Consider the following 15,000-nt stretch of genomic DNA (forward strand, 5'->3'; position numbering starts at 1 on the left):
CAAATCATTAATAAATCATTAATTAAGAGTTTACTAATGATCTATTAACGAGTTACAACGGATAGTTATTATAAAGTGTTACCCTTTATCCTAAAATATGATTCATTCCAATACAAACTTGCATCTGAAAATTCCATCTTACTATCGTACTGTTGTGCTGAACGTGTGCACAAAAAAAAAATGTATTAAAATTAAATGCATTTCCTTACACGTTTGAATCTTTATCTCAATAATCCTTATTCAGTAACACTTTACAATACGGGGACATTCACTATCTGTTACTTAATGCTAAGGAAGCCTAATACTATTTATGGTTAGTTAATGCATATGCTTCATGGTAGGACGGGAGGGGAGATTTAGGACATTTAACTCAACAAATAGCCTGAAAAGCCTTTAAAATAGGCGAATATCTCCTCATGATTTGCTACCTGTACTGTGTGTGTGCTGAAAAAATAAAAGCAGTGTTAATACTGTAATGTAATGTAATACACAGACTAGGCTCCTTTAAAAAATAAATTAATTTATTTTCATGATTTTATTTTTTATAGAAAAAACAATAAATAATAAAAAATAAATTGAAGCATTTTTACTTTGCCTGAAAAACACCTATTCTGTCCCAAACCCCCTTCTGTCAAAATCAACAGATCAACATTACCATGGAGCCTCACCTGTAATTCCTTTATTTACTAGGTGGGAATGAAATGAAATCCTTTGGTGGAAAATGAAAATCTGACTCTAGGGTTGCTATCTCCCACAAGGAAAGTCTGACGCTCATGAAACTTACTCCACTTATTAACATCAGTCATGCAAATAAACCCTCCAAAGGATTTGATTCTCGGATGAAGAGAAATCCATTTTGACAGGGTCTGCTTTTCACAGCAAGCTAGTCCATTTTTGGGGCGATTTACATTGAATTCCATTAATTTTCTGTAGGGTTAGGGTTGGGCTAGGGTTGCTATCTCCCACAAGGAAAGTCTCACGCTCATGAAACTTATTCCACTTATTAAAATCAGTCATGCAAATATACCCAGCAAAGGATTTGATTCTCGGATGAAGAGAAATCAATTTTGAGAGGTGATTCTTAATAAAGTAACTTAAACTTAACTTAACTACACTAGCAAGAAGAATGCAATGTTAAACCTGCAGTGTGTAGAATTTTGGGTTTTATTTCCTAGCAGATTTTGTAGAAAGTAATTATAATATCCATAAGTACATTTAATTTAGTGCATAATAGCTGAAAAAAATGTTTTGAATTATTATTTTTTCCCTTAGAAAGGGTCTCATATATGTCCATATTTCTGCATATTTTGGACCAAGGCCTAGTGCCGCCATCTTGAAAGTGTCATAGTTGGAATGTCATCAGGTGCATTGTTTAAAATGTAGAATTGTTCTTGTCCTTGAAGGCCACTATAGCTTCTGTTATTATTCGAAAGGGGTGGGGTTACCCAGGGAGCGTTGCATTCTAGAACTTTGTAGAACTTTCTTGATGATGTCATATTACACACTGCACCTTTAAATACTAATTTGAGGACTTTCTTTTAAATCTTGTTGTAGATGTTAACGCCTCCATTTCGGGTAACACTTCACTTTTCATACAGAAAATGTAGCAACTGACTTATAAAGTAACTTACAGTAACTTACTAACTTTACTATGGATCATTGTTTCTGTCCCAGGTGTTGGTGAAGAACGATAAACAATTCTAAATTCTAAACAATGCACCTGATGACATTCCAAAAAACATGGATTCCTCCATAAGACTTGCCTGCTCAATGTACAAAATCTAATATTAATATTTGTAGTTCTTCGCTCAGGAGGATAATTCAGATTATTGGCAGAGGTGATTTTACACCAAAGAGGACATATTTATGAACGAGGATATTGATTTTAGCTAATAAATTACTTCAAATGTTACACAGTGTCCCTTTAACTTACTAACTTTACTATGGGTCATTTTTTCCTTCCCCAGGTGTTGGTGAAGAACGATGCCCGGCGAACGCGCTCCTTCTCCTGGACTCAGTCGGTGGAGATCAGGCTGGGAGGTCTGGTGCTCGGGCTGCATCAGCACCTCACCGTGCGGAGAAACGGGACCCGCATCGCCCTGCCCTACCACGGGCCCGGGGTCCACATAGACCTGGACGGGTACCTGCTCAAACTCACCACCATCGCAGGTAGGCACACTATGGATTAATTAATTACATTATACATTAATTACATTTTTTATTTCGAACGATTAAAAATAATTTAATAAAAGAATAACAAAAGGAAAAACAATATGAAACCTGCATGTGTCGCCTAGTCATTATATTTATATTTTATATTTTAGACTTTAATTTTCTTTTTCTTAGTTTATCAATGAATGTATGAAGGTGTATATTTTGACTCATTGCGACACATAGACCTGGACAGCTACCTGCCCAAGAAATCGGGTTCAACATATTTTAAAACACATCCAACACCCTTACCCCTGTTTGTTTAGTTGTGTATAGAAATTGAAATCCTTCTCTCCCTCCCTCTACCGCTCCCTTGATTGATTGATTGATTGATTGATTGATTGATTGGTTGATTGATTGATTGATTGATTGAGGGAAGAAGTTCACACTTATTCAATCCCACCCCCTCTCCTCAACTCATTGTAATGAAGCTTCCTTTGCCATGATATACATTATTGTTAATATTTTAATTTATTATCATCATTATTGTACATATTTTTTAACGCATTCAAATACAGCCTCGGAAAAAATTAAGAGACCAGTCTGGATTTTTCTTCAATCTTCATCTCTACATTACTTAATGAAAAATGCTCTTAATGACAATATTTTTATTGTGAATTTGGTAGAAATGTTGTCAGTAGTTTATATTATAAAACCAAAATGTTCATTTAACTCAAACATATGCCTCTAAAGAGTAAAATGAGAGACACTGAACCATTTGGAGTGGTCTCTTAATTTTTTCCAGAGCTGTAAATAGATATTTTTTCTTACAGGCCTGGAGATCACGTGGGACGGGGACAGTTTCGTGGAGGTGGTGGCGGCCCCTCACCTGCGCGGTCGTCTGTGCGGTCTGTGTGGAAACTACAACGGACACAAGCGAGACGACACGATGGGCGGAGACGGACAGTTTAAATTCGACGTGGACGAGTTTGCTGAGTCGTGGCGGGTGGAAGGTAACGAGGTGTGCACCCAGCAGCCCCCCCCTCGCAGACCGGCCTCCTTCCTCTGTCCCGGGACCGTTAAAGTCAAGTTCCGCGCACACAGAGAATGCCAGAAGATCAAATCCTGGGAGTTTCAGAAGTGTCATCGCGTGGTCGACTTCGCACCTTTCTACAGGTCAGTTAAGGGAGACAGCTCGCGTTCAAAATCGCAAACTTGTATGGACATTCTTTTACTTATATTTTCCTTGCTTATATACATCTGTCGCATTGCTGGTTGTTTTCACACAAATGCGTTCTACAGGTTAGAGGAAAGAATTTAACTCACTATTTACTTTATAGCAGGGAGGCTCTTCATGATAGTTGATACAGATATTTTGATAACGAGGATCTTGAATGATCTGTTTTGGCCGATAGGAAGGCCAGTCTTATTATACTATGCGTGAATACAGCATGATATGTAATTTAACTTATGGTTATTTTGTGCATACAGAACATCTCAAAAGGGTCCCTTCTCTGTTTCTATAGTGTTAGCTATTCTGAACCAAGAGTCTAGCGAGAGAGGGTGTTGTATGTTTTTCCCATTCTTAACCCCTCTACATTTAAAATGTTGGGCTATGTTGATAAAATAGTTTTGACTTACTTATAATTGTCTATCCTAACCGTATCTCTAAACAAAACTGTGCCGAAAAATAACCCATATGGCAATGAGGAATCCAATTGGCCCTGAAAAGCACAGAAGTATAAACAGTCTGTAAAATCAACTATTTCTATTGTGCTTTCTGCAGGTCCTGTGTGACCGACATGTGTGAGTGTCCGGTCCATAAGAACTGCTACTGCGAGTCCTTCATCGCGTACAGCCGAGCGTGTGAGAGAGAGGGGGTCCCCGTGGTCTGGAAGGCAGACGCAGCCTGTATGGGTGAGTGACACAGTGCCAACATGATTACCTCGTCTTTACTAACACTAGATTCACTCTGTATCTGTATGGATGAGTGATGGAGCTAGGACATGATTACCTCATCTTTACTTCAAACCTGGTCCTTTTTCTGACATTTAAAGGTGCAGTGTGTAATATGACATCATCAAGAAAGTTCTAGAAAGCAACACTCCCTGGGTAACCCCAACCCTTTCGAATAATAACAGAAGCTACAGTGGCCTTCAAGGACAAGAACAATTCTACATTTTAAACAATGCACCTGATGACATTCCAACTATGATACTTTCAAGATGGCGGCACTAGGCCTTGGTCCAAAATATGCAGAAATATGGACATATGAGACCCTTTCTAAGGGAAAAAATAATAATTAAAAAAAAAATGTTCAGCAATTATGCACTAAATTAAATGTACTTATGGATGTTATAATTACTTTCTACAAAATCTGCTGGGAAATAAAACCCAAAATTCTACACACTGCAGCTTTAAGACATCTTGTGAACGAGATATCTCATTAACGCTTTGAGGGGATTTCTTCAAACTTGTGCAATTTGTGGACAAATGTCGATTTTGACTCAAAGATGAACTGAATAGATTTGGAGGTCAAACGTTACTGCTACCTTACATATTGTGAGGTCTAGGACTTTAAAGGACTAGTTGGACTGTAAACTGTTTGCTGAATTTACACTACGTTTACTGTCTAATTTGAATTTCTATAATAATTTATAGTAATAATAATAATAATACATTTGATTTGTAATGCACTTTATATTGCTAGAATCTCAAAGTGCTACAGAGAAGTAAAGTATAGTCGCTTGTGAGCTCTGAGTCCCTCTGTCCACTCAAACTAAAGAAATATGAGTATTAATATGCAATGACAATTACGGAACATCTAATCCTAACTTCTCCCCCCTCCTCTCTCTCTCCCCCTCCCTCTCCCCCTCTCTCTCCTCCCCTCTCTCTCTCTCTCTCTCTCTATATATATATATATCTCTCCTCCCTCCCTCTCCCCCTCTCTCTCCCCCCTCTCTCTCCCCCCCTCTCTCTCTCTCCCCCTCTCTCTCTCCCCCCTCCCTCTCTCTCCCCCTCTCTCTCCCCCCCCTCTCTCTCTTCCCCCCTCTCTCTCTCCCCACAGCCACTCAGTGTAAACACGGTGCTGTGTATGATACCTGCGGTCCGGGCTGCACCATAACCTGCGACAACTGGAACGAGATCGGCCCGTGTCACAAGCCGTGTGTGGCCGGCTGCCACTGTCCCGCTAACCTGGTGCTCTTCCAGGGACGCTGCATCAAGCCCACATCCTGCCCGGGACGGTGACACTCGTGTGGGGAGGGGTGTTAGGGTGTTAGGGGGGTGTTAGGGTGAAAGATGGTCATTCGTATAGGCTGTGTTTGAAAAGCCCTACTAACGTCCTCCCTCCTACATACTCAACATGTATATACTACATACTGTCTACTTAACGATAGATTGTGTATGCGAGGTTCGTCAGACCGTTTACACTGAAGTATACAGAAGCAATAAATCATTGAAAAAAAAAATTAAAATACACAATGCATTGAGTAGGAAAAGTAACCTGTCGATCCATACACAAAATCTTCCCGGAAGTTATTACTCATCCGGGCATTTCTCGCCTACAGAAACTTGCATACACAACCACAACGTACTCAAATTGATGTCAAAATTAGTATGAGTAGAACGTTAGAAGGGCTCTTAGTATGTAGTAGGACGTTAGTTTGGCTTTTCGAACACAGCGGTAGTGTCAGAATTAAGGGGGCCAAAAAAAGCCAAGAATAAGACATTTTGGGAGGACACTGAAAGAGTCAGGGGCGCTACATCAAACTCAACCTCTTGCCCGGGACAGACGGTTACCCTCGGATACCCAAGAGGGAGGGGTGGGGGGTTGGGTAAGGGTTTTGGGGTGAAAGATTCGTAGTGTCAGGTTTAGCGGGCCAAAAAAGCCTAGAGGAAATAAATTTGGGAGGACACTAAAAGTTGACAGAAAATAAATGGGTTGCGACAAAGGTACTCAGGGTCCATATATTTTGCAAAGGAAAAGCGTTTGCAGTGATGTTAGATGTTAGAAATACAAGCTACAGTGATGGACCTAAGGGAAACTGAAGTTAGTGGGCGCCTCCTGTAATACCAGTCAACACCACCGGAGGCACTATACCATTCTCAGTCTTGGAAGAAGAAGAAGAAGAAGAAGAAGAAGAACTGAAAAAAACTATAAACTCAGGAGCCCTATTTGGAGATAAAACAATCACCGAAACCATCTAAGGAACGTTTGTCCGCGCTGCCTTGGACCGTCAGGAAAAAAACAAACTATTTTCGGGCCGTTTACTATGGACTCCATTTTGAGCCAAGATGGCCGCCCAGTTTCTCTCACAAACACTCGAAAAGTGGGAAACTGAGCACCTGTCTGCCTATTGGAATAAGGGCAAGGATTTCAAAAGCGTTGAAATTCTCTTGACATCGCATCATATCAACCCTTGTGATCTTTAATATTAATTTCATACTGTTGTAAGCTATAGCCAGATTTATATGAAAGAGACAAGACAGCTTTTTATATTATTATTGTTCTAATTATTATTATTATAATTATTATTTTTTGTTGTTGTTGATGTTAATTTATATATCGTTCAAAAATGACATGTCGTAGCAAAGAGCCAAGAATCATGAAAAAAATAATTGCGTTTATAAAAAAAAAAGATTTTTAAAGGGAAACTAAAAGCTATTTATGTATTTGTTTTGTGGACACTTTTGTTGTGACATGTGTTGAAGAGAGTAGTAGAAAATTTGCCCAAATGTGACTCAGACGTTGTTGCACCATCGCAGGGATAAAACAAAGTACTGTAATTGTGATTTTTTTGCAAAGGAAGTCGTATGTGGTTCGTATCAAACTGAAGGTGTTTTTCAAAATCAAATCATATGTTTCACTTGACGATTAACTATTTAAGACCAGCAATATAATCTTTAATGGAAGTTCATCTCTTGACTGCTGTCTTCACTTTATTTCACTAACCTTCCATGACTTGTCTAAGCTTAAAAAGATGCTCCGAGGAACTTTCAGTTTGGGTTCATTCTTGCGCCCCCTTTGGACAAAAGCGGTAGTGTTTTTTTTATAACACAAGCTGTTGTCCCTGGGTGAGCGTATATATACCCATGACAAAGGCATTAAGAAAAACTGTATGGAAATAGCATTCTTTGCACTGATGGTCTCATTTGCTGTTACATGTAATTTTTGATCATCAGAGGAAAAATTAGACTGTTTCAGAAATATTTAAAAGTTCCTCAAACCCTTTTTTACTTTAAAATGTATAATTTTGTAGCTTTACAATTGGTGGTAGGATGTCCTAGAGACCATAGCTTCACTGTTACCGCAAAAATCTAAAAAATCTCACAATTAAGACAGAAAACTTAAATTTTTTTCACACTTTTAATACTCTTCAAATTTGTACACACATAAATGTAGTAGCACTAAAACCAAAAAATACATGAGAACTTAAGCACCATATAGGCTACAACGAAGTCTAATTTACACAATGGAAACCGCCTCCTTCATTCATCAATGCACCATCAACTTTGACATCAAGTTCCACAGCTTATGGGCGACGTGGGGTTGACAGTCAAACATCCAAATTAAAAAGTGCTACGAGGAACTTTCATTTTCTGTTATTCTAGCGCCCCCCTTTGGACAAAAGCGGTTGTCTTTTTACCACGCCAGCTGTTGTTCCTGGGTGAGCGTATAATACCCATGACAAAGGCATTAAGAAAAACTATATAGAAATAGCATTCTTTGCACTGATGGCCTCGTTTGCTGTTACATGTCATTTATGATTATCAGAGGAAAAATTAGACTGTTTCAGAAATATTTTAAAAGTTCCTCGTAGCACCTTTAAACTTGGTTATTTGGGTTTGGAAACAGGATATTTCAAACTGTTGTGGTTTTGATAGTAACACATTGTGTAACAGTAACCGTTTACAATCATAATCTCTTTCTGTTCTGTGAGCTCAGAAAAGCAAAAATGAACCTCGTAGCTTTTGAGAAAATACAGCCATGATAAAAAATAACAAACAACTATTTTTTTTTTACAACCAGATCATCTCAGCGACATCAAACCGTTCCACACAAGGAATTTGATTTGTAATTGAAGGGTTTCATTGATAAAAAGCCTAAATTAGTTTAAATTTCATGATTCAATATTTGAAAATGTAGAATGTAGATGGCAGAAAACATTTTGATATTTTTTTTATTTATTAAATATTTAGTTAGATGACATTTAGACGTCCACTGAATATATTGCACGAAAAAGTACTTTTGGATTCAAGCTGCCAATGACTTCAGCTTTAAGTTAATGGGTCAGGTTAGAAATTATGCTGAAATTAGCTGTGATACTAATTAGAGAGAATTTCCCTAGATTTTACCATTTTGTCAAATTCCTCAAATGATTCAATAATTCAGTGTTTTACTGTTGGATTTGATATTTTCTCATTATGTAAAAACATATTTGTTGAACTTAAATCTCGGCAATTTTGCAATGAAACCCTTCAGTTGCTCTTGTGTTGCATTATAAGTGGAGTCAGTGGTTCTGGGGAATGCCTGTTTACAGAGCCTAGGCTGTGTATTAACACCAGATTTTTATTCAGGAGATATTCCCAGATTTTGACAAAAAGTGATTTTGACAACAAGCATTCTAAAGAATCACTGACTGCACCTTTAATAATTGGAATATTTTCAACCAGCACCAGTTGACTAACACTAACACTAGTGGCTCCTTTAAATAAATGTAACAATTACTCACATCATTTCTCGTATGTTGAACATCACAAACCGTTTCTAACTGAAGACATTTACACACAGACGCGACGCCGTTACAATGTGTACGTTCAACTCTTTGGCATTCTCAGACAATAACACACATTCACCCTTTTCTCCCCCCAAACTGACGGGATAAAAGGCTTGTAATGGTTCTATAATACTTTGAGTATTATATGAAAAATATGGGATCGAAAAATACGGTATTTATCAGTTTGAAAACAATGACATAATCGATACAACACAGTCAAAACAAACAGTAACATGAGACTTAAAAAATGTTTTGAAATATATTTTTTCAATTTCCAGAATTAATACTTTTGGTTCAAGGAGTGTTTTTTTATGGATATGCTTATGTTTAGGTTACATTTTGATCCCCATGCATTGAAATCTAAGACCCTACTTTTAACTTTTATTATGTTTAACTGATTTCCAACTTAATATCATCCATAATTATACCCTCCTCCTATGTGTGTATACTGCAACTGGCTACACTGTCAGTCAGTGGAACTTATGTGGACATTGCAAAGTAATTTCAAGGAAAAAAGTAATGGTGGCTAAAGCATAAATTGTAACTCGAAGCACATCCTACACACAGTTGAGAAAATGCATTTGTAGTAGCAAATGTCAAACTAACTATCTCCTTCTCTGTTTGATGCAGGGCATGTTATGTCAACTAAAACTAAATAAAAATGGCCACCTAATGTTTTTATCCCAATAACAGTAAATATGTGAATGTTAACCTCTTTCAGCGCATTATTTGAATATTATCCGGCTACTAACAGAATGTATGTTTTAATGCTAACCTTACATTCAACCATTTGCTAACATTTAGCTTAACTTTAGCCATTGCAACATGATGAGCCAATACTTTTATCAGACTATTTTTCTTTGGTTTATGGGTCTTTTTCCGCCCCCTAGTGGTAAAGAAAATGACTAAATGCAGTTTTAAACTTCAGCAACATTTCCTCCAAATTCAATATAATTCCTAAAAATATAGAATAACTCCAGGCCTATCCTTTAATATGGGCGATTTGACATAATATGGACATTAGTTTTTATTCATTTCTAAAGAATGAAGGGAGATTTATTACCTAAATAATCGGCAAATAGCTTCAAACTTAGTTAAAGGTGCACCGAGGAACTTTCATTTTTTAGTGATTCTAGCGCCCCCCTTTGGACAAAAGCAGTAGTGTTCTACTACGCCAGCTGTTGTTCCTGGGTGAGCGTATATCCATGACAAAGGCATTAAGAGAAAAACTATGTAACAATAGCATTCTTTGCACTGATGGTCTTGTTTGCAGTTACATGTAATTCATGATCATCAGAAGAAAAATTTGACTGTTTCAGAAATATTTAAAAGTTCCTCAAAGCACTTTTAAATTGGGATTTGGAAAGCACAACTGTTCTGTGCCCCACACTGATTCTAAAATACTTGGTAAGTAGATGAAAAAATATTATTATATATTTTTTTTTTATTTGATTTTTAGCTCATGAATCGGCTGCATAATTCGTATTCTTACCGAAGCAAAAAAGAAACTATAAAAAAATAAAAATACCAACCACATAGGGGAGTGACCACTAGACAAGGTGGGAGGATACTGGGTGATATTTCAACACAATATTTTCCTTGACCTAAGACCCCTTCTAACCCCTAAACACAAAGCCAAACAAAAACGCACAACACAAGGAGTACATGAATCTAGCTGCTCTAAAGTACAGAGAATATGAATGTTGTGCCACTCTTAAATATATATACTCTTCCAAACCTTCTCAAGTAAATGCTTCTCCTTTTTCTTTTTCTTTTCCTAAAGTTTTGCTTTACAAAAACAAAATATACATCTAATAAAAAATACACTCTCAGAGTTCCAGGCGAGCCAGCTTTAAGGATATATACTACAAACTCAAATAAAAAAAAATATACAGTCAAGCTAAGATATACAGCTGGGTGTTGGTGTGGGGGGAGGGGGGAAGAGAGAGAGGGAGGGAGGGAGGCAGGGAGAGAAGTAGAGAGAGAGAGAGGGGGAGAGGGAGGGATGGAGAGAGGGGGAGGGAGGGAGAGAGAGACACTGACCAGCGCAGTTCAGTCGTCATCACTGTCGCTGCCCGACTCACTGAGCTGTAAGTCGTTTCCTGTAAAAAACGAAAGAAAAACGTGTTAAACAGTTTCCTTCCAAGATGAGACAGATATTTATTCAAACAACTGACACAAAGGTAAGTGTTAATACACAGCCTAGGCTCTGTAAACGGGTAAGTTGCTAGCTACCGTGGACCGCCTTTGTGTACATACCAGTTCACGCACAGTACGAGAGAGAGAGAGAGAGAGAGAGAGAGAGAGAGAGAGAGAGAGAGAGAGAGAGAGAGAGAGAGAGAGAGAGAGAGAGAGAGAGAGAGAGAGAGAGAGAGAGAGAGAAGTAAATTAAACATTGCTGTACTTACGGAGTGTGTTCATGAGCTGGTTGTTGCCCTGCTGCTGTCCGTTGGCTGTGTTGTGTCTGTTGGGGGAGGCCTGTGTCTGTCCCTGTGTCTGGCCCTGGCCCTGGCCCAGTGTCAGTCCCTGTCCCTGCCCCAGAGACAGTGCCTGGTTCTGGGCTTGTGATATGGGTCGTGGTGGGTGGTGGTGGTGGTCCTCTCCATCACTGCTGTCGTCTCCGCTGCCCGACGGACCGTCAGAGTCAGAGGAGCTGCTGCTGCCGCTGCTGCTCATCTGCTCTATCACATCCACCTCCGCACGCAGCTCTGCAGAGAATACCGTTTAATTCAAGATATTTCTACCTTTTTTTTTAGCATTTTTGAAGTGTTTATTTGACTAAACCTCGTCTGTTTACGTCTGTATATTTCTCCTATACTACAATCATCTTTAACAAACTTTATCTAAACATTATTTTTCTTGAATACTATGCAACTCTGTGGACAGCAGGGTTAATGTTAGTGTTAATGTTAGGATATTTTTACCCTTTTTCAGTATTTTGGATGTGTTTATTTCTTCTTAAACCTTGTCTGTTTGAGTCCGTATAATTCTCCTGTACAATCATCTTTATCGGACATTATCTCAACATAATTTTTTTTCAATTCTATCACATCCACCTCCTCACGCAGCTCTGAGGACAGCAGGGTCAATGTTAAAAGACCTTCTTCACCGGTGGAAATATGAAGGTGTATTGAACTCTGAGATCCTACGTAGTATAAATGTGCAATTTTTTTTAAAAACGGTTCATCCTAGCCTGAGAAAAGGCAGAAAGAGTGTTTTATGGTCTCACTGTCTAACCCTATATTTTACCATGCGTGAAGTCACACATAATGTCCCACTATAAGGTAGTTTTTGGCCCCCCTTACCCCTCTTGATGTCATCCAGCATGGGGTTGTCACACACACACACACACACACACACACACACACACACACACACACACACACACACACACACACACACACACACACACACACACACACACACACACACACACACACACACCCTTACCCCTCTTGATGTCATCCAGCATGGGCTCAGGAGAGGGGTTGTCTTTGGAGGGGGACGGGGAGGTTTTGACCCCGGCCAGGGGTTTGGTCGGTGCTCTGAACCCAGAGACGGGAGCACTGGATCGGACTGACTGCTGCTCGATACGGGCCTGGATCTTACTGCTGCCCTCAGCCCTGGAGACAGAGAGAGGGGGAGGGAGAGAGAGAGAGAGAGAGGGAGGGAGAGAGAGAGAGGGAGAGAGAGGGAGGGAGAGAGAGAGACAGAGAGAGGGAGGGAGGGAGAGAGAGAGAGAGAGAGAGAGACAGAGAGAGAGAGAGAGAGACAGGGAGAGAGAGAGGGAGAGAGAGAGTGACAGAGAGAGTGACAGAGAGAGGGAGAGAGAGAGAGGGAGGGAGAGAGAGGGAGAGGGAGAGAGACGCACAAAGAGAGAGAGAGACAGAGACAGAGAGAGACACACACACACACACACACACACACGCACAAACGCACAGAGAGATAGACAGAAACACACACACACACACACATAGTCATTTTCAATACAATAAATGATGGGTTTTAAAAAAAATAAAACATATTTTAAGCTGACTCTTAAATGCAGGAATATTCTCTTGGGGGAAATATCTGTTGAATTTGGTGTCATAACAACAAACCACCACTAGATGGAGCCAGATATGCGTGTTATTATGGTTGAGGGCGTTTTAACCCATAGATAGTATATCATTATTTCCCCGTTTGTTTTCATATGGAGGCTTCGTCGATGTTGTGGGTCAGAATCGCCCAAATAGGATGCAGTTTTCAACACTAACAATCTTGGCCGGATGAAGTAGGACATCCGGGTACTTCTAACCATCCTAAATCTGGCCACAAGAATCGGGACATCCTAAATCTTTTTTCTACCATACTATATCGTAGAAAGTATGCGATTCGGAACGCAGATAGTATATAATTATCTCACCTGGTCTTCTTGACTTGGATGCTGCTGCTGAGTTTCTCCAGGACGAACTCTCCGGTGTCGTGGTTGATGATGAGAACACAGTCCTTCTGGTACGGGCGCTTGTTCCCTTTGAACACCGTCATGGGAGGAGCGGAGCCCTGCAGGGACAAACTTCAATTAAAGACCTTCTTCACCGGTGGAAATATGAAGGTGTATTGAACTCTGAGATCCTATTTAGTATAAATGTGCAAACATTTTAGAAATCGGTTCATCCTAGCCTGAGAAAAGGCAGAAAGAGTGTTTTATGGTCTCACTGTCTAACCCTACATTTTACTAGTGTGACATCACACTAGTAAAAATGTAGGGTTAGGATTAACAATGACAGCTGGGCCAAGGGAAGACTGAGGGAAGAAAAACCTCATTCATTATATTATAATAGCGATTTATACAATGATAGAACGCTGGTTCCGTATGGGTGAAGTATTCCTTTAATGCCAGGGCTGCTAGAAAGTTTGCTAAACCACAGACAGTCTCTCTTACCGGGATGTGCGGTAACGTTATGGTGACTTCCTCTCCTTTGCCGACCTGCAGCTCTCCCTCACAGCTCGTGTCGATAGACGCCGGTTTGAAATCATCTGAAAAGAAAACGACATTTTAATGTTTTTATTTTTGGCATTTTCAAGCTTCATTAGACAGTACAGAGTTGAAATGGGGCGACAGAGAGAGAGAGAGAGAGAGAGAGAGAGAGAGAGAGAGAGAGAGAGAGAGAGAGAGAGAGAGAGGATGACCAGCAGTAAAGGTCCACGGGTCAGATTCGAACCCACGACCACTGCAACGAAGGCCGGAGCCGATATGGTACGCGCTCTATCCACTAAGATATTTTAATGTTTAGAGGGAGTATGTTTCGTCCCACCGGCACTAGACTTTGTCTGTTCATCTTTCAATAAAGAAAGATGTTGAAAACCTTATGTGTTACTTCTTTATACTGTTTCATATTCATTTATCACACACACACACACAGACACACACACACACGTCTCACACACACGTCTCACACACACACACACACACACACACACGTCTCACACACACACACACACACACACACACGTCTCACACACACACGTCTCACACACACACTCACTTATTTATACCGTTACATATTTATGTGTTATTACTAAATAGGCCAGCACTCTTTCACCTATTTTAATAAATATTGCTTTATAAATATATTTTCCTGCGTCATCCTGTATTTGCTTCTTTTACTTCACTGCACATCCATCATCAGCATTAAGAATTAAATACGGTTTAAATAAAGAAATAATAGTGGGTGTAACCATGTTGTTTTTATGCAAATATGGGAATTTGCTGCTCCAAATAATTGCCCCTGTTGCTTATTAGACATTCCTGGCATTACACAGATACTGATATTACATTCCTGGCATCACACAGAGACTGATATTACATTCCTGGCATCACACAGAGACTGATAATACATTTTTCCACACATAAGACCTCACATTTAACATTAATTCATCACTTTGAAAAAAGAAAGAAAAGTGGGTGTAACATGTTGTTTTTATGCAAATAGGGGATTCACTCCTCTATTGATTGTTAGACTTCCCCCCTCGTGCATATGAGGACACTGGCGTCACACAGCAGCTGATATAAAATAAAATCTAACAC

At 39.4% G+C, this 15,000-nt stretch overlaps 3 protein-coding genes across 4 annotated transcripts in view; 1 reads left to right on the plus strand and 2 right to left on the minus strand.

Annotated features, from left to right (window-relative positions):
- The window catches only part of bmper (BMP binding endothelial regulator), a gene marked incomplete at its 5' end in the record, with an annotated part of 42,236 nt that extends 36,278 nt beyond the window's left edge, over positions 1-5,958 (plus strand). The window contains 4 exons of the mRNA XM_080039666.1: positions 1,968-2,169; positions 2,985-3,327; positions 3,938-4,068; positions 5,219-5,958. Coding sequence (XP_079895792.1) covers positions 1,968-2,169; positions 2,985-3,327; positions 3,938-4,068; positions 5,219-5,400 — 858 coding nt within the window. The 3' untranslated portion in view covers positions 5,401-5,958. The remainder of the gene's footprint in view (positions 1-1,967; positions 2,170-2,984; positions 3,328-3,937; positions 4,069-5,218) is intronic.
- The window catches only part of LOC307260013 (uncharacterized protein), a 491,510-nt gene that overhangs the window by 287,995 nt on the left and 188,515 nt on the right, over positions 1-15,000 (minus strand). The window lies entirely within an intron of this gene.
- Positions 7,564-15,000, minus strand: part of eaf1 (ELL associated factor 1) — a 7,691-nt gene continuing 254 nt past the window's right edge. The window contains exons 2-6 of the mRNA XM_080039000.1: positions 13,855-13,949; positions 13,336-13,472; positions 12,381-12,553; positions 11,339-11,638; positions 7,564-11,032 (exon numbers count right to left, since the gene is read on the minus strand). Coding sequence (XP_079895126.1) covers positions 10,983-11,032; positions 11,339-11,638; positions 12,381-12,553; positions 13,336-13,472; positions 13,855-13,949 — 755 coding nt within the window. The 3' untranslated portion in view covers positions 7,564-10,982. The remainder of the gene's footprint in view (positions 11,033-11,338; positions 11,639-12,380; positions 12,554-13,335; positions 13,473-13,854; positions 13,950-15,000) is intronic.

The sequence above is a fragment of the Ammodytes marinus genome (assembly GCF_949987685.1).
Source record: "Ammodytes marinus genome assembly, chromosome: 13".
Lineage (NCBI taxonomy): Eukaryota > Metazoa > Chordata > Actinopteri > Uranoscopiformes > Ammodytidae > Ammodytes > Ammodytes marinus.